An 18,785-nucleotide genomic window follows, 5' to 3' on the forward strand; every position below is an offset into this window, starting at 1 on the left:
GAACCTGTGAAACACAGTAGGATGGTGTCAGGTTAAAACACTGCCAGTATCGATGTAACTCAAGGAGTGTGAAGGTGTGTATGGTGATTCAGTGCCATAAACAACTGACTTTTATGCCAGAGTCTGTTGTTCAATTCCTGTATGATGGTGACAGGTTTTTTTTCTACACCATGTGCCTAATCCTAACTATCTGTGCCAGCATGTGTGTTTGTTGACATCCCGTCGCTTGTTGCCATGTGCTGTTGTTGCCTTAACATTAACAAATGCAGTGTGTATTTGTTGACATGACAGCAGCAGCATCGTGAAACACAAATATCAGACGTAGAAGGATACCTAAAGCGTAATATGCAGACGCGTAATTCCACTGACAAAGCGGCAGCATGTGACGAGCTGGGATGAGAATATAAAGATGACTGATGATGCAAATTCATACATATCAAACGTAAAGGTGAGTCAGTAATTTGTGAAGAACCCACGTGTTTTAGAAGGCTGCGATTATAACACTGATGTGCTGATGGGTATAAACAAGGAAGCGAACGCAAGCTGGCCAAGAGGAGGCAGGTTGGAAAGGTGGATGAAGCTAAAAACAAAGGGCTGTATAAAGCACTGTATGAGGATAATAAATAATAAAATAATAAATAAGGAAAAAATAGTTTTGCAATAAGATAGTTGTGCTTTTTTAAATTATTATTATTATTATTATTATTATTATCATTTTTAATTATTATTATTATTATTATTTACTTAATTTATTTTTGTAAAAGCATCACCTCCTTTGTGGTTGAAGTCACATGTTGATATCTGTCATGCGGTAGTGCTCATTTTGAAGCTACAGGGAGAGCTACTTTGTGGTAAAGGGCCTGTGTTAGTTTTTATGTGAGAAAATGTAAAAACAAAAAAGAAGTAATATAGGCTTCTTGGTTCATGCACATGCACACACACACACGCACACATAAGTGCAGAACAGACAAGCACAGACACACAAACACTTATACACACATTGATTTTGTTAAAAAGTAATTCAAGCATTTCATAAAAAGCTTTCACTGTCTTCAATTTCTGCCATAATCATTATTTCATAATGTTGTATTTCAGCCCAGACTATGGGGTAAAATGGTAACATTTCAGTCCTTGAGACTAAATCATGTATTTTATGTTTGAGCTACAGAGACACAAGCTGCACCATTTAATCTCAGATGCATGAAACTAATTTGTGTAAAACTTTGAACGTACCGGCTTCAAAGAGCTCCAAGACACAGACAGAAAGGTCAGAAATGTTCCAACCATCCCCAGTCACCCCGCAGTGTAAGCCAGTACAAATACATTTTATGCCTGTTTTTAAAAAACTACTACACTTTCCTGCATAAAAAATATCTTCACTTAAAGTATTGTAATTTTTATTTTTTTTACCAGCCTGATTAGATCAGGTTGTTCCTGCAGGTATTTTGTAAGTGGTTTTCAAGAACTCAGTCCATAATTGCAGTCCTGATTATGCAACGTAAGATATTCCCACGTGTTTTAACAGAGGGCCAAACAAACCAAGACCACTGAAACAATTACTGGTAAATTGCAGTTCTCCAATACAGCGTGTCTTGTGTGCCTTTCCTCTGCAGCAATTAGTTGGGAGAAAAAAATCAATGACATGAAAAGCCTGTGCTAATATGAGACGTGAGGGAGCATTTTACAAACGGTGTCTTAGATTCGAGTCGACGCGTGCCGCCTGTGAAGCCAGAAATTATAGGTGCATTTAGATTTATCAGAAAGATAATAAGGTTTCCAATAAAGTTTGACTTTTTAAAAATGTAATGTTGTGCTTATGACGAACGAACAGATGACCCCTCCCTTGTGAATCCTTTCATGTGACATACTGAAGTTATTTTGTCAAAATGTTACACAGACATCGCTGACAGAAAGCTTACAAACACAAAGTGAGGAAAAGATTTGAAAGCTCTGACTTGCATCCTTTCAAACTGTCTCTTGTGATTAAGAGTCCATGGAGATTTATGTTTATACGAATACGTGCAATCTGCCATCAATAAGAAATGCAACAAGATCACATTTATCATACAATACAGCTCAACAGAAAGTTATTTTAGTTTTAAAACATGCGTTAATAAACCGATTGACGGCCCCTGTGGAAAGTTCATATTGATCTTTTCTCCACAATCGTGCACTGTGGCCAATCGACAGCGTTGTGTGTTATATGGCTAGTTTGTATCTACACGTCAAAATCAATCCCAATGATGAAAACCCAGGGGAGGAAAGCGTACGCAGCAATACTGCCCCATTAAATTTTCATTCGCTGCGGAGGGTCGGCACAAAAGGTTTGTAAACATCCTTTGGGGGTTTTGTTATGTTTAGGGCGATGGAATATGAATGATGAACAGCAGCTTTGTGTCTGAAAACCATTCATAGGAAAATAGGATTAATGCTTTACTAGTTTACCATTTACTTTGATAGTAATTGAAACTATATATCTTCCAGATTAACCCTCTGAAACCTGGACACAAACCTCGACATCACTTTTTTTTGTGCATTCAGATGCCTCTATTTCAACCTTTGAGCCTTGAGCATGTTTGATTTCTTTTGAAACCTTTGGGGAAAAAAGGGCAATGAGCAAATTAATGAAATTAGTAGATTTACAAAATTATTTTTTAAAAAAAAGCTAGGGAAAAAATGTCCAAAAACCACTATACTTTCAGTTATCATAATTATAGATTTAAAATTAATTCAAAGAATTATCCTAATTTTTAAGATTTTTTTTTTTTTTAGCTCATTTTCTTTTTTTCTATTTTACTGCAGAGGAAAAAAAGGAAATATACATTTGTATATTTAAGTTTGTCTACTTAAATATACAAGTATGAAAACCATATTTATTAGTTGCTTGTGGCTTATCTTCCACATGGGTAGAAGACAATAAGCACCTTGAAAACAAATTACTTGAAAACCAGAAAAAAGTAAACTTAAAATTAAACACCTAATAAGACTCACACGCACAAAAAAAAGAAAAGCAAACAAGGAAAGGACTTGGAAAAAGTGCTTGATGTGTGTCTGTGATATAAATTTCTTTATCTAATTATGATAATTATAAATTTAGTTCTCTGAGCATTTTGTCTTGCTTATTTCTAATAATGTTTTAAATCTACTTATTTCTTGCAATTTGCAGGACATTTCTTGCCCAGTTGCTGATTGCCTTTTTCCTCATGCTTTTGAAAAAAATCTAACCAATTTTCTCAGCGTTCAGAGGTTTAAATACTTGTGAGAGGCGTCTAAATGCAGTACAAGAAAAGTGATGTTAATCCAAATTTCAAAGGGTTAAATCAAACACATTATTCTAAAGTTGCACGATAACTCAACCTCCATATCTCCTCTACCTGTCAACATGTTGTGTGCTGAAACTGCACTGTGAGCAGCAGCTTTGAGTCATCTATTGAGTGCTGCACACAGTCACTGCAGCAGCTACTGAAACCGGCTTTATGGCCGTTATTCTTTAGAGAACGATAAACTTTTAGAGTTGTCACAATATTCATAAAGACCGACTCGCTCTGCCCCATTCATAATTTATTCACATTTACCTCTCAGTTGTAGGTCTACTCATCCTCCTTTTCTCCCCGAAGACCTCATTAAGATCTCCACCTTTACTCGTATTTTAATAAAACACAGTCTGCATTAATTTAAAAAAAAATACTCATGGGTGACAGCAAAAGCAGTCGACAGTTCCTCACAAGTTCATGCACCACAAAGTGCTCACTTTTCCAAACTTAAAGAGGATTCACTTTCATTTTTTGGTTCCCATGATTCACTCCAGGGATATTTTAATTATGGCGTTGAATTCTGATTTACAGCACAAAGAAGATTCAGGAGCTAAAGGATTTGAGACGCGGATCCAATAATTAAGTATTACACCTTATAATTATCCCTCACCTGCTCGCCTGCTAATGAGGATCATTCAAATCCTGTATTACACAATAAATCAGAGCTGAATCCTCTCCTTCAAACTCGCGCAGGCCTTTCGGGTCCTATTGAGCACTGCATTCAGAGAGCACCCTGCTGCTACAATGGGGATGCTAATAACGCTACAGTTTGTCCTGTAGAGTGTAAGTACTCCATCATCCTGTTTAATGAATGCATAAACAATCGTGCAGCTACATAACGACACCTGCTCGGATCATTTGAAACCACACCTCCCATTATTTGCTGCTCGCTTGTCCAACACTGCAAGCGCATTATGCATCACCTGTTTTTGCTACATTTCAGGGAAAGTTCATCCTAAAATCAAAAATGCATCTTTTATCTTACCTGTAGTGCTATTTATCAATCTTTTTTGTTTTGGTGTTAGTTGCAGAGTGTTGGAGATGTCCGCCTTGTGTGTCCGAGTAAAGAGTTAAAAACCTTTGCTGTCTCAGTTAATACTGGTTGTACTCAGTCAATCAGGTACAATTTCCTAAACCAGAACTGGAGCTCAGCATTTCTGTTAATTCTTGGCTTAAAAAGCTATAAATGTGTGTGTTTGTTGCCATGTGTACCGTGTCAGTCCTCAACGCCTTCATCTGGTCAGCTCTTTTTTCTGCTATGGTCAAGAACTTCTTTGGGTCTGATAGAGCATCCACGATTGCTGAAAAGCACAAAATGATTTGTTAGTATAGTTCAGGGATATTAAGAAAAGACTCATTGATAAATTAGTGTGTTTAAAGGTTGTTCTTACCCATGTGTATAAAATATCCCTCATAAGATGCTCCAAACTACTTTTACTAAAGCTGCCAAACTTTAGGTTTAAGGGACATTTGCCAGAACCAAAATCCAGTAGCCAAAATATTTCACTCAAGACCAGAAATGGCAACATCATGGTGGAGTTTGGAGTTTAAGGGCCACATTCAGCGTGGAAAAAAACTGTTTTGAGACTTTGAGAATAAAGTCATCATATTATGAGAAAAAAAGTCATAACATTATGAGAATAAAGTCGTAGTTTTACAAGAAAAAAGTCGTCGATATTATATTATGGAAATAAACATATTGTCAGCAAACTATAAAACAGGTGAGAGCACAGTCAGCCTCCTTGGCAACGACTGTCCCCGGTGTCACGCCGTTCCACAGTCAAGTCAACTTTATTCTCGTAAAAGTACGACTTTTCTTCCTCGTAAAAATTCTGGCTTAATTCTTGTAATATTATGACTTTATCCTCATAAAATTACAACTTTTTTCCGTAAAATTACATTTTTCTTGTAAAATTCCGACTTTACTCTTGTAATATTCTGAGTTTGTTCTCATAAAATTCTGAATATTTTTCTCATAAAACTACAACTTAATTTTTGTAATATTTCTGAATATTTTCAAAATTCTCAAAATTTTGACTTTCTTCTCAAAATTTCGACTTCATTCTTGTAATATGATGGCTTTATTCTCAAAATGTAACTTTTGTTTTCTTTTAACATGGCCCTAATTCTCTGTCGTAGGCAGGGGGAGGAAAATAAGGGAATTACAAAATCAGCCGTGTTTCAGGGGATCGTGTACGTATGTACAAAGTCTTCATGGTAATCCATCAAACAGTGTTAAGACCTCTAGCCCTAAACTCTTTTGGGTAATCTGGCCATGGGGATTGGGCAATAATTCATATAATGCTATCAATCTTAATATAAATAATATCATTTTGTCTTCATTTTAATTTCGTTTTTATTTCCGTTTTTATTACTACTATTATCACAACAAAACAGCAACACAAGGGGCCCCTAATGTGCGACTTGTTGTCTGGATGCAGCTGCATAATACATATTTTCATGGTATGATAAACAATGTTTACAATCAGCAGAGACTTTAAAAAGGACAACAGAAGAAGCTGTTTTGAAGTTCTTGTTCCTAGAAAACTTTTCATGCAAATGTAAATTATTCAGTGATTTTTTTAAGCCATTAAAGTCCGTGTTCATAATTTTAATAAGTGTGCTGTCAGGCTGTTGTTAGATGTTAGATGTTAATGAGATTATGTCATATTTTAAGATGGAGATGGATGGACGTTTGCTCATTTAAATCAGTGAGAATATTGCTTTAGATCTTACATTAAATTGTGTTAATGAGTGACTCCTCAAAAGAAAAATAAACCTTCAGACAATTGTGATAAATGAACAAAAATAGGAGCATTTGACCACGCTCGGCTGCACACAGACTCCTCTATTGTTCTTGGACTATTATCAAAGTCCCTCAGTAGTTTTGAGCCAAACATAAAGCTTGTCCCCACCAAAGATCAAAGCCCGGCCGAGGCTTTCATGCGGCGCGTTGCATTGTGATCATCATGAGCTACTCGCCTTTTGTTCTTGCATGTAAATTGTCGTGATGAAAGGGGTGATGTTGTCGCAGACAGGGACCAATGAGTCGTGCTCACAGATCCCTGTCTGAACGCATCCAGCTCTCAAATCTCTCCCCTGCGCCGCCTGTAAAGCTCCTATATCTTCATGGCTCACTAAAATATTAATCGGGCCTGGAGCAATAGCAGTAAGGCCACAAAAACACATACACATGTGAGCGCACGCGCATTCTTGGACGTGCACACATTGTTCAGAACATGGGGCTTGTATAATTTAGTGCTTCAGTGCTTTTGATATCTCGCTGTGGAGCCTCAGTCACAGACTTCCTCCCCGGGGACAGTGAGGAAACTGCAGCGCCGTTTACCCACCGCTGCTGCTGCTTAGTACACAAAACGTGTGAAATTGAAAATCTATCATTCACACAAGAGACTTGGTTCGCTGGCTGCTTTGGATTAGTAGCTTGGATGTACAATACACTGATTTATGCTCTGACCAGTAATTATTTCAGTTCCCACAACAGGAGCCAGTGTGCAGTTACAAAGATAGATGTCAGTAACCAGTCATGTAGGCACGAGAGGCGCAGGCCAGAGCAGATTTACGGAGCACGATATTCTCATTTGGCCTGCAGCTGTTGCACTTTCTGGGCTTATAGTTTCTGAGACATGATTTGATTGGAGTGTGCTTTGCCATACATAAAGGTCAGCGCTTGTGTAAACAGCCCATGTAAACATTTTTTATCATCATGCATTTGTAAGCATCCACAGAGGCCCATATATATTCATACAGAAGAGACTGTGAGTCGTTTCAAATTTATGGTAGCCCTTTTCAAAGCTGCAGATTTTGGGTCAGTATTGAGGGGATATGTATGAAACAGGGTTTGGGAGTCCTCCGCCAGAAAACTCTGAACATCAAACCAACACATTCTCATGAAAACTCACCAAATATCACTGTTTGGTTGGTGGACTTTCATGTCTACATATTAGGTGCTCAGTATCCTCCTGCAACTGCTACTGACGCTGCTGCCAGGGTGTCAGCAAAGCACATAGCGGGATTACGTTGCGTTAGTTTTAGGCAAAAGAGGCACATAATCCATCCACTGCTTCCTCCACCCGCTCTGCAGGGACCTTTGTGCTCCTGTTTTATGTCGTTACCAGCAGCGTTTCAACCTGCGGCCCACCAGGTTCTGTCTGGGCACTTTCTCAACTGATGCCAACTGTCCACATATGCTGCCGCAGCAGGCGCCGTCCGGCCGTCCGGTGGCGTATAACAACACCGCGGATGGTTTTGTCTGACTGCAACCTCAACTGACGCCATCCAATGGCATAACATTCAGACTTGAAAGGTGGCTTTTGGTGTTGGGATTTTATACGAAAAACACTGCAAAAACTGCGTTATTTGACTTCAGAATAATAAGTCGGCTGGTATCTTTCTGCATCAGTTGTTGACGTTCCAGGTCAATGTGTCATTTTACGGCGTTTTTCTGTCGTTTAAAAATACACTCTTGCTTTCACAGGAAATGCACAGTTTCTGCTTGTTAGATGAACGCAGTCTTTTTTTAAAATAAACTTACAAAGTCTGTCAAACACCTCATATCTACGCGTATTTACTTGTACAACAAAAACATGTGTTTGGGTTTGCAAAAACATCATGATAACTCTTTATATCATGTTGTTACCGGCGGCCTTTCAAACCGATGCTGTCAGACAGCGAATTATACTAACATGAAAGGTGCCTTTTGGCATCTTTGTCTGACACCAAAGTCCCTGGAGGTAACTGACAATATTGGAATAAGAACAGGCTGATCAAACACTTAATTTCCTGCATTGTGTTTTTTCTGTATGCACTTATGGTGGAAATTTCTTTAATTTTGTCAAAACACAATTCCACTCTCACTTTTTAAAGTTTTTATCCCGGGGGAGAAATGCACATGTTCTAAATGTTGAGTGCAACATGTCCCCTACACTTACGGCTCATTCTCATAAGTCTCAAATAGGTCACTTTTTGACTTGTGTTTTTATTGTGTCTGCATGAAACAATATGTGCACTGAGGAAGAACAAATTGCCGGTCTAGTAAGCAAGAACATGTAGTGTCAAAAATAAGATGCCAGCAGTTGTCAGTTTGGATGTTCTGATCCGCGCTGAGCTGAGCGTACAAGTCTGAGCTCTGTCGCTGCACGTCAGCTCGTCCCAATCCAGGGAGTGTTTGTGAAGACGGCGGCGGATTAAGATATTGTTTGTGCATTGCCCAGTTACATGAAACATTTGGAATAAAAAGAAGTTTGAAATCAAGATCTGATCACTGTCCTTACAAACATACACACACAAATCATTATATTTGCCAATGCAATGAGTAATTTGTACCACTAATATACTACATACTACTCCTGATCAGAAACACTGTACCAACACAATCTATAAGCAATGAGTATCAGTATTGGGTGTCTAGGTTGTGTGGGTTTTGCATTTCAGTTTTTGTTTTGTTTTGTTTTGTTGTTGCTTTTACATTTATTAATGTATTATTTTTTAATATAATTTAGAAAATCCTACAGAGGAGTATCTATACTAGTTGTGTAAATGCACTAAATTTACTTATGCTGCATTTGTATATTAATCAATAATTTCTGCATGTTTCTGTATATTTGCTAACTATTTGTGCAAATTCTCAATAAAATGCTTTAAATACAAAACTCAGCGCACTTCCTGGGTGCCTGTTTCCGTCGAGGGAATCACGTTAACTTTGCTTTGCCTACAAATATCATACAGCACTCTGATGCATGTCTGTGTTTCATGGGAGAATCGTCCCTCCTCGGTTGCTTTTCTTTAAGTTTCTTTTATGTCTTTCCTGCTAAAGTTTGGAGAGTTTTTTCATATCTGAATGGTCGAAAAGATATTGTTGTATGCTCCACAGGTTGTAAACCAGCTTGAGGTACATTTCTGAATCGCGATAAATGACTTGCGATTCATGCAACTTGAGTGTTAACCACAACAACTATTGATCCAGCTCTCCATTCCCTGGTTTTCCTCCACTGGTGCTGAAGCTCACAGGTTCCCGTGGGAAACTGGACAGGATGTGCTGAAGGCTGAATGAATTATTGAAGAGCTGGTTGGGCTAAATTCTCACCGTGGTTGGACAGACTCCATTTCTACTTTCTCTTCTTTACCCTTTTGAAACCTGGTCTATAGCAGTTTTCTTGTGCTGCCTTCAGACACCTTTCATAAGTATTTAAACCTTTGAATTCTTAACAAACTGGTTCCTTTTTTTTCATAAACATAAAAAAATGCTATGTTGGTAAGAAGTGTTTCATTAAATGCAAGAAATTATAAGATTTATAAAGTTTTTTAAAAAAAAAAAAAAAAACTATAGGGGAAAAATTTTTTGGGAATTTTTTTTTTAAAAAATAGGGAAAATTTTATTTATTATTGTTATAGAATTATTGTATTTTTTCTGTTTTCCTTCCTTCCTTCCAGGAAATGTCTTTTTGGTGCTAATTTTCTTTTTCTTTTCTTTCTTTTTTTTTTTTTTTTTTTTACTAATTTCTTGCTAATTTTTGCATATTTTTTTCTTAAATTCCTCATTGCCTTCTTGCCATGTTTTTTTTTTTTTTTTTTTTTTTTTAAAGAAAACAAGCCTTATTGCTCTGGTTTCAAAGGGTAAAATATATGCAACATTAGCCTATATTCAATCATTATCACAAACATAAAATGTAGAGCAACACTGCAGTGGAGTATAAGCTGTTACATAACTTCAGAGAGACTGGGGAAAGCCTCCTCTAAAGGAAAAAACTGAGTGAGTTAACCACAGGGCACAATATCATGAATATGCCTGCAATATAATGCAATACAATACAGCAGAACGGCAAACAGAGCTTGATTTAACATTCAGTTTTTTTCCGGCAAAGAAGCAGATCATCAGCATAAATACACTGCAGGCTGAGCTGAATCAACTTCTGACATAAAAATAACTCTTGTTTACAAAGTATTGTTGCAGGGCTGTAATGTGTGTGTCTTCGTGATGCTGTGTCCACCCCCCTGTACCTGCCTGTCCTCGGGCATCTCACGGCATTAAACACGAACACGCTCCACGGACGCTAATTCTCACGTTTAAACGATCACCTGAATGCACCGTGACACTAATTACTAATCCACTTTCCGCAAAATGTCGACATTGTGCATGCGTCAAATTTCACAGGGATCACTCCTCGGTGCAGGTCTAATGAGTCATGACATTAACAGAGCCCAAAGCCCTCCTCCCACGCTCCTCCAGCCCACTCCTCTCTCTATTTGAGGCGCTCCTCTGCTCCAGTCCTCAGAGCAGCAAGCGCACCAGTCAGCGCAGCTCTCTCCTGCCGCTTCGGAGGGACCGGAGCTGCGCACACTTTCTTGGATTTACCTTCATCTCGCCAAGATGAGACTTATTTTTGTTTTTGTTGCGGCTTTGCTGGCAGGTAGGTGATGGAGTGATAGTCTTTTTTTGCAGAGTGCTGTAAGTTAGTGAGCGCTTTTCAGGACCATGGACAGAGACTTTAATGCATGCAACCCTCAATGCATGCAGCAATTTTAACATTAATACTTTCTTTCTAATGCAGAAAATCTAGCGCTTCCAGTGGGAAAAGAGGGACAAAGAGAAGATGTGGTATGCTTTTTAAAATAAATTTAAATGATTAAGTTTATAAAAGTAGCTCTGCAGAAAACACAGAGCTACAAATTTAGTTTATGTGTTTGCTGCAGGTGACACGCTGTTTGGTTGAAGTCCTTTCCAAAGCGCTCTCCAAACCGGACTCCCAGCTGGACCAAGAATGCAAAGACATTCTCCAAGCAGGTTTGTGGCACCAGTGCATTTTTCACTGTGCACGGAGATAGTAAAAAGGCATATTTAGGACATGAAGCAAATTGTTGATGCAGCTCTCTTTTAACTGTCAGTTTGCTGAGAGATTGCGGAGCTGTTAGTCATTAAAAAAAACAACCTTGAACGAGTCAATTTTGACAACCAGCTGCTGACAAAAATAGATAAGATACAGCTTTCATGCCACTACTCCGCAGACAAGAGATGTTAAAGGGAGAATTCATCCTAAAATAAAAAAATAGATTTTTTTTTCTTCTACTTTTTGGAGCTTTTTATCAGTTTAGATGGTTTTGGTGTGACCTGCAGAGTGTTGAGATATTGGCCGTGGAGACGTCTTAATTGAACAAGATGTCTTTTGGCTTGTGGTGCTCAAAGTGCCAAAAAACACAAATTTGAAAAACTCAACAGCAATGTCTCTTTCCAGAAATCATGACTGGCTGATAATCCACAGACCTTGTTGTGAGCAGTTTCATGTAGGAACTATTTTCTTTCTAATCACAACCTTAGAACTGTATGACTGTGCCAAAGGAAGCCTGCATCTACTCATGAAAAAAAAAGGGTTGTGCAGTGTTGCAAACTTGCAATTTTTTAAAAAATTCAGACCATCTTAACAACTTTTTTTACAAAAAGCAACTATTTTCTTTTTACAAAGCAGTGGGAAGTGTGCATCTACTCATGGACAAGAGGCTCGTGCCTATCACAATTTGAGATGTAAACTTTGTTGGCATCCTCCTCAGCTGAGCTATAACATTAGCTGGTTCGGTAGTGCTAGATTCACGCTTGTCTCCAGCTGGCCATCAATGCCTTTGGACGATATTTGGTTAAATTTAGGTTTTAACGTCTGGTGAGCAGAATTCAGTGTCAGGTCAAGGTCTAATGGCAACGTCAGTTTGATGTAGAACACTGACGACAGACAATGTTGATATTTTGTTGTTTTTCTTAAGTTGTGATGCTAAATAGTTACAATCCAGCATCTTCTAAACATCTTATGCCAAAGTCATTTTGACACAGTCGTCGTAAGAGACCCAAACCCAACATCTGCAAAACGCCACATTGTTATTGTCCAATATTAATTTGCTGCTGCTGCTTCTGGACATAGGCTGGTGTAAATGGGGCGCCTGCTCCACCAGGTGAGCTACAGGGCGCCAAATTGTTTGACAATCTAACCCTTTGAGACCTGGAGCAACAACACTTTTATTGTGCTTCTTTCAGATGCCTTTTACAATAAACCTTTGAGCCCTGAGCAAATTGACACTATTTCTTTCTAAAACATGGGAAAAAAGGCAATGCGCAACTTGGTAAGAAATGTTACACAATTGCAACACATGAGTAGATTTTGAGAATTATTTTTAAAAAAACTATATTTCTAAATATCATAATTGCATATTACAAATATTTTACAGAATTAGAATGTTTTTTAAGTATTTATCAAGTTTTTCTTTGTTTGTAAGAATAATTTTTAGGTAATTTTCTTTGTACATTTTTCTTGCAAATTTTTGTCGTCATATTGATGTCCACAGCCAACTGAGCCTCTATGTGTTTTTCAAGGAAAATAGTTCCTACATGAATCTGCTCACAACGAGGTCTGCGGATTAACTTGAGTATCATGATTTCTGGAAAGAGACATTGCTGTTGACTTTTTCAAACAAGATTTTTTTTGGCGCTTTATATTGGAGAGAAGGCAGACATCTTTGATATGCAACTCATATCAAAACAATCCAGACTGATAAACAGTACTACAGGTAAGAGGAAAAGTATGTATTTTCCCTTATCCTCCAAAAAATGTAATTGAAGCCGTGTACCAAATGAGTGATTGATTAAATAATCAAGCACATGATGAAATTTGACCCAAAGGCTGAAGGTCTTAGTGCCATGATAAGCAGATCTTAACACCTCTTGGTGTTTCTTTTGTTCTGTCGTAGGGGTCAAACACGCCCCGCTGGACAAGAAGATTGGAGAGGGGACAGCAGCTCATGCAGAGGAGGCCAAAGGTCAACCTGAGGAGCCTGAGGCAAAAGGAGCTGACTTGAAAGACATCGAAGCCCTGCTGAAATCCGTCGAGGATAAACGAGAAACCCCAGAGGATGAGCGCAGCCAAGAATCCTGGAGTCTGGGTGACGAGAAAGAGAAAAGACACGAGAACGAAGAGGAAACTGAGCGCGAGAAGAGGAGCAGCTGGAGGCCTGGAAGATACCACCAGAGGAAACACAAACGAGGAGAAGAAGAAGAAGAGGAAGACAACGAGCGCAGCCAGGAGAGTTGGGGGTTAATGGATAAGAGATCTGAAGATGATGAAGAGAGAGAGAAGAGGAGCAGCTGGAGGCCTGGAAGATACCACCAGAAGAAACACAAACGAGATGAGGAGGGCGAGGAGAGGGAGGAGCCAGAGGAGGAACGTAGCCAAGAGTACTGGGATGTGGACAAAAGGCACGAGGACGAGGATGAGGAGGAGAGAGACAAGCGCATATGGAAGCCCACACATCGCTACCACCACAAGAAAAGGAAGCTCCACAAACGTGGCGACGAACCATCAGAGGAGGAGGACGAAGGCAGCCGCAGCCAGGAATCTTGGGGTCTGGATAAACGGAGTTGGAGGCCGGGACGCTACCACCAGCAGAGACACAAACGTGACGAAGAGCTCTCAGAAGACGAGCCCGATGAGGAACGCAGCCAGGAATCTTGGGGTCTGGATAAACGGAGTTGGAGGCCCGGACGCTACCATCAGCAGAGACACAAACGTGACGAAGAGCTCTCGGAGGAAGAGCCTGATGAGGAACGCAGCCAGGAATCATGGGGTCTGGATAAACGGAGTTGGAGGCCTGGACGTTACCATCAGCAGAGACACAAACGCGACGAAGAGCTCTCGGAGGAAGAGCCTGACGAGGAACGCAGCCAGGAATCATGGGGTCTGGATAAACGGAGTTGGAGGCCTGGACGTTACCATCAGGCTCTTCCTCCGAGAGCTCTTCGTCACGTTTGTGTCTCTGATGATGGTAGCGTCCGGGCCTCCAACTCCGTTTATCCAGACCCCAAGATTCCTGGCTGCGTTCCTCATCGGGCTCGTCTTCTGAGAGCTCTTCGTCACGTTTGTGTCTCTGCTGGTGGTGCCTTATGAAGAACGCAGCCAGGAGTACTGGGACTTTGACACCGGAAGAGATAAGAGAGAGTGGAGGGCTGGCAGGTACCACCAGAGGAGACACAAGCGTGACGAGGAGCTCTCAGAGGAGCAGAGAGACGAGGCGGACGGTGAACGCAGCCAGGAGTCCTGGGGCTTGGACAAAAGACACGGACAAGAGGAGGAAGAAATAGAGAAGCGCATATGGAAGCCAACACATAGATACCACCATAAAAAGAAATTTCACAAGCGCGGCGGAGGCTCATCAGAAGAAGACGAAGAACAGAGAGGTGATTCAGAGGAGTACGAGGACGCACCAAAGGACGGAGACGAAGCAATGAGGTACTTCCATCATGTCTATAAAGTCTTAGACTCAAGTTTGTGTCCTGCAGCTCAGCACGAAACTCTGCAGAGTTCAGTCATTCTTAGCCATAGGGAACATTTTGTACAAGGAAAGAACAAACGCCTTTAGTTTGTTCACGTGCTGACATAAAAAGTATTGACAGGGCAGCTTCTAATTCGGGCTGTTTTTCAGGTATTTGGCAGAGAAGCGCAATCCCTGGATTTTTAGAGGTTTCTACCATCCTGCATGGTACAAAAGGGATTCGGATGAGCACGCTGCAACCTCAAACAAGGTAGGCATCATGTGACAGATTTGTTTTTCTGCATGCATACATGAAACTGAAATTTTGTTGCAAATTACTAAACATGAAATATAGTCTAAACATGCAGATTGAGGAGAATTGATAATGCTATCCACTCAGTTTTTCGAAATGTCCTTTGGTAATTTTACACATTTTCTTAGCCTATTAACCCTTTAAAACATGTGTCAGCATCAGTTTTCTTGTGCTGCATTTAGACGCCTTTCATAAGCTATTTAAGCTTTCAAAACTGAGCAAATTTGTTTTTCTTTTAAACACATGGGGGAAAAGGCAATGAGAAACTTGGCAAGAAATATTGCACAAATTGCGAGAAATTAGTAAAAGTTGACAATGAAAAAATGACAAGAAAATTAGCTTTACAAAAAAAAAAGGGGGGGGGGGGGGGGGGGGGAATTATTAAAAGATTATCAAAAAACTATCATTCTCCATTATTCACAATCATAATTTGTAAGCTGCTTAATGCCTCCTTCCCAAGTTTTTGAAAATAATCAAGCCACGGTTTTAAAGAGTTTAACCTTATATGTGTATTAGGGGTGGAAATCACCAGAGGTTGCATGATACAATATCACAAAAGAATATTATTGCAGTTTTAAACATACTGTAATTTATATTATATTTATATTTATAATAGTGTTGCAATAACATATATGGTAATTTATTGTGATTTATAACCTTTGTTTCAAACTTTAAATTATGTCTCTGACACGAAAACTTTGTTAATATTGGTTTTATGTAATTTTTAAGTTTTCCGGCTGTTCCTCTAATTTCATTTTTATTGCAGCAAAAATGTATCTGATGGACTAAAAAAAGGAACAAATGCAGTGGACTATTTCTCTAATAGGCTATCAAAAGTTTAATTTATATTTGCAATGTTAATTTATAACATTTTTTAAATATCAATACATGTATTTATACAGAATTGCCATGCAATATACTGTGATACTATGCAGTATCAATTTTTTTTGCCACCCCTATTGTATATACATATTAACTGGTATCCACCAAACAGCCATTAATTTTATACATAATAAACTCTATTTCTTTACCAATTATTATTAAAGTTTTGATTAACAGATTGTTACTTTGGCCTTCACAGTGCAGTTTAGACATAATATGACTCTGCCTTTAATGTGCTCAGATGGACGAACTGGCCAAGTTGCTGAGCTACAAGATAAACCAGCTGTCAAACCACTCTAATCAAGAGGAGCCAAAGAGGAACTTGCACCAGAGAGCACTTACCCCGCAGGAGGTAAAAACAGCTTTTACTATCTGCAAAAAAAAAAATGTTTATGACTGATGGGAGGATGCATTTGCTGTCATGCTCACCTCGTTACACCTCTAACTAGACCTCTGAACTGAAGCGAAAATACAGTACTATAGTATTATACAAACAGGTGTAGATTTCGGCAGGGGGGCTGCAGGTAACACCCCTCCCCTCAATATTCAGAAAGTGTGTCCTGCCCAATAGAAATATGAAGTAGCAGTGGTCTTTTATTTTAACAAATTTAAAGACATAAGCACCATAAAGTGATGAAAAAGGCACAAATCGGTCCATAGAAATTCACAAGAATGCAAGAAATTCAGTATTTGCTGCCAACTATTTTCTTGCCGAGGACCCCAAAGTCCCTTGTTTCATATGTGCCCTCCTTGGTAACACACTGTCTAATAAGTCTGATACTATTATGCATATTTTCAAAAACCTGCAGTTAAAGTCCATTAATCCACCCTTAAAATATCACTGAGAACAGATGCATTTATGTTTTGAATCGTCAACAGCGTAAAAACACTTTGTTCTAGTGCTGTTTCCATAAAAAAATATAAAACATCTTTCCCTATATATTTAACTGACCCAGTAAAGCCATGAAGCACATCAAGTGCCTCCACCACAGTGTTTCACTGGGGGGAAAAGCAGCCAGGCTCATTATGGAAATCTCCAGTCTACATGGAGATGTCAGGATTTAGCCTTCAGAACCACAGAGCATCCGTGAATATGCATCTGTGCAAATGCACATCAAGAAGTGTCCCTCATGTGCTTGTCCTAAATACATCAAGCAAAAATGCAACCAGTATATTCATGGGCAGCGGCTTGTTCCTCAGCTCACGAACACTTACGAGTGAATTTTTACTGCCGTGCTCAAATCAGTTCTCCTCCACAGCATCACTCTCTCCATACAAGATTTTTTATTACTGCTGCAGTAATCACACTAAGAATGTCATGATTACAGCCTCCCAGAGCGATCAAAGTCATAATATGCCCATTAAAAAGGAGCACGTCGGCCTGTGGAGACCTCCCTATCTTGTCACAGACTTTAAAGCAGAAAAACAAATCAGGGAGGAGGTGGAGGGATATCAGCACCACGACTAAAGGGATAATGAGGAAAAGTTTCACCTAAATGACCAATTTAGGCATACTACACAGATTTTTAAGCTGGCATGAGTAAAAGAGCCTAATTTATGGTAAAAAACAGACTGTTTGGATGTCATAATATAATCTGAACTATAAATATCCGTGTTTTTCAGGAGAAAGAGCTGGAAAACCTAGCAGCGATGGATGCAGAGCTGCAGAAAATCGCCGCCAAGTTGCATGACAACAGTACATAAGCCAGCAAGGGCTGCATTTCAAGACACTTTCAGCTGCTGTCTTACTGTATGTCCGCCAACTTAGTGTGCTTACAGTGTTAAAAAAAGACAAAAAAATCAAACATAAAAAAACCTTGGAGCCTTGCTGAAAACATTTTATCACCTTGTTTATCATCGTATTTGTGATATTTTGATGTTATCAAATTAATCCGCATGGGAATGGTTTTGATGTTTATATAGAAAATATGAGATTATAATATATGAGAGATGTTATACACATCATTGTGTTCTGAAGAATTCTGCACTCAATAAAATAAGTTATTCTGGGACCAAACAAATTTCTCTCAAATTATTTCTTGATGAAAAAAGTAGAATTAGTACCTAGCGGTTGTATGCCTCCGTGCACCACCCATGTCTTCGAAATCATGGACGCTTCACACACATCTTCCCTCCGGCAGCACAGAAGATCAGCACAGTTTCAAGATTTGTGTCACCAATTCAGTATCTGCTCAGAAATTTGCTGTTGAGAATTCGCTAGAAAAGTATTTTTGCAGAGTAATATGATGTCACAGTGAAGTTAACCTTTGATGTTTTGGATATAAAATGTCATCACTTCAGCCTATGAGACATTAGTGTGAAATTCTGCTTTTGAATTCTCGAATTATGACCAAAAACATGTTTTGTGAGGAGACAATGAATTTGACTTTTGACCACCAAATTCTAATCAGTTCATTCTTATGTCCAAGTGGATGTTTGTGCCAAATTTGAGGAAACGCCCTTAAGGCCTTCTTTAAATATAGCGTTCAAGAGAATGAGACGGACAAAAGGTCACAGTGACCTTGGCCTTTGACCACCAAATTTAATTCAGGTCATCATGGGCTCAAAGTGGATGTTAATGCCAAATTTGAAACAATTTTGTAGAACTGTTTTTTAAATATTGTGTTTACAAGACCGAGACAAGGTAAGGTTACAGTGACCTTTGACCACCAAATTCTAATCAGTTCATCATTAAGTCCAGGTGGACGTTTGTGCCAAATTTGAAGAAATTCCGTACAACTGTTCTTGAGATATTATGTTCACAAGAATGAGACAGACAAGGTCACACTGACCTTGACCTTTGACCACCAAAATCTGATCAGTTCATCAGTGGGTGCTAGTGGACAACTGTGCCAAATTTTAGGAAAGTCCCTTTTGGCCTTCCTGAAATATCACGTTCACCAGAATGGGACGGCTGGACAACCCACAAACTTAAGGCCTCGGGCCAAAACTATCACCACCACGGATGCAAA

At 39.1% G+C, this 18,785-nt stretch overlaps 1 protein-coding gene across 1 annotated transcript; it reads left to right on the forward strand.

Moving 5' to 3' along the window:
• Positions 1 to 6,358: 6,358 nt before the first annotated feature.
• Positions 6,359 to 17,805, forward strand: chgb (chromogranin B). The gene is made up of 9 exons (XM_042503902.1): positions 6,359 to 6,424; positions 10,600 to 10,741; positions 10,883 to 10,929; positions 11,025 to 11,115; positions 13,062 to 14,022; positions 14,246 to 14,596; positions 14,790 to 14,889; positions 16,055 to 16,165; positions 17,437 to 17,805. Exons 1-9 carry the CDS (start codon positions 6,359 to 6,361, stop codon positions 17,515 to 17,517), a joined length of 1,950 nt encoding a protein of 649 aa, XP_042359836.1. The 3' UTR covers positions 17,518 to 17,805.
• The last annotated feature ends 980 nt before the right edge of the window (positions 17,806 to 18,785 follow it).

This window comes from Plectropomus leopardus, chromosome 16 (assembly GCF_008729295.1).
Source record: "Plectropomus leopardus isolate mb chromosome 16, YSFRI_Pleo_2.0, whole genome shotgun sequence".
Lineage (NCBI taxonomy): Eukaryota > Metazoa > Chordata > Actinopteri > Perciformes > Serranidae > Plectropomus > Plectropomus leopardus.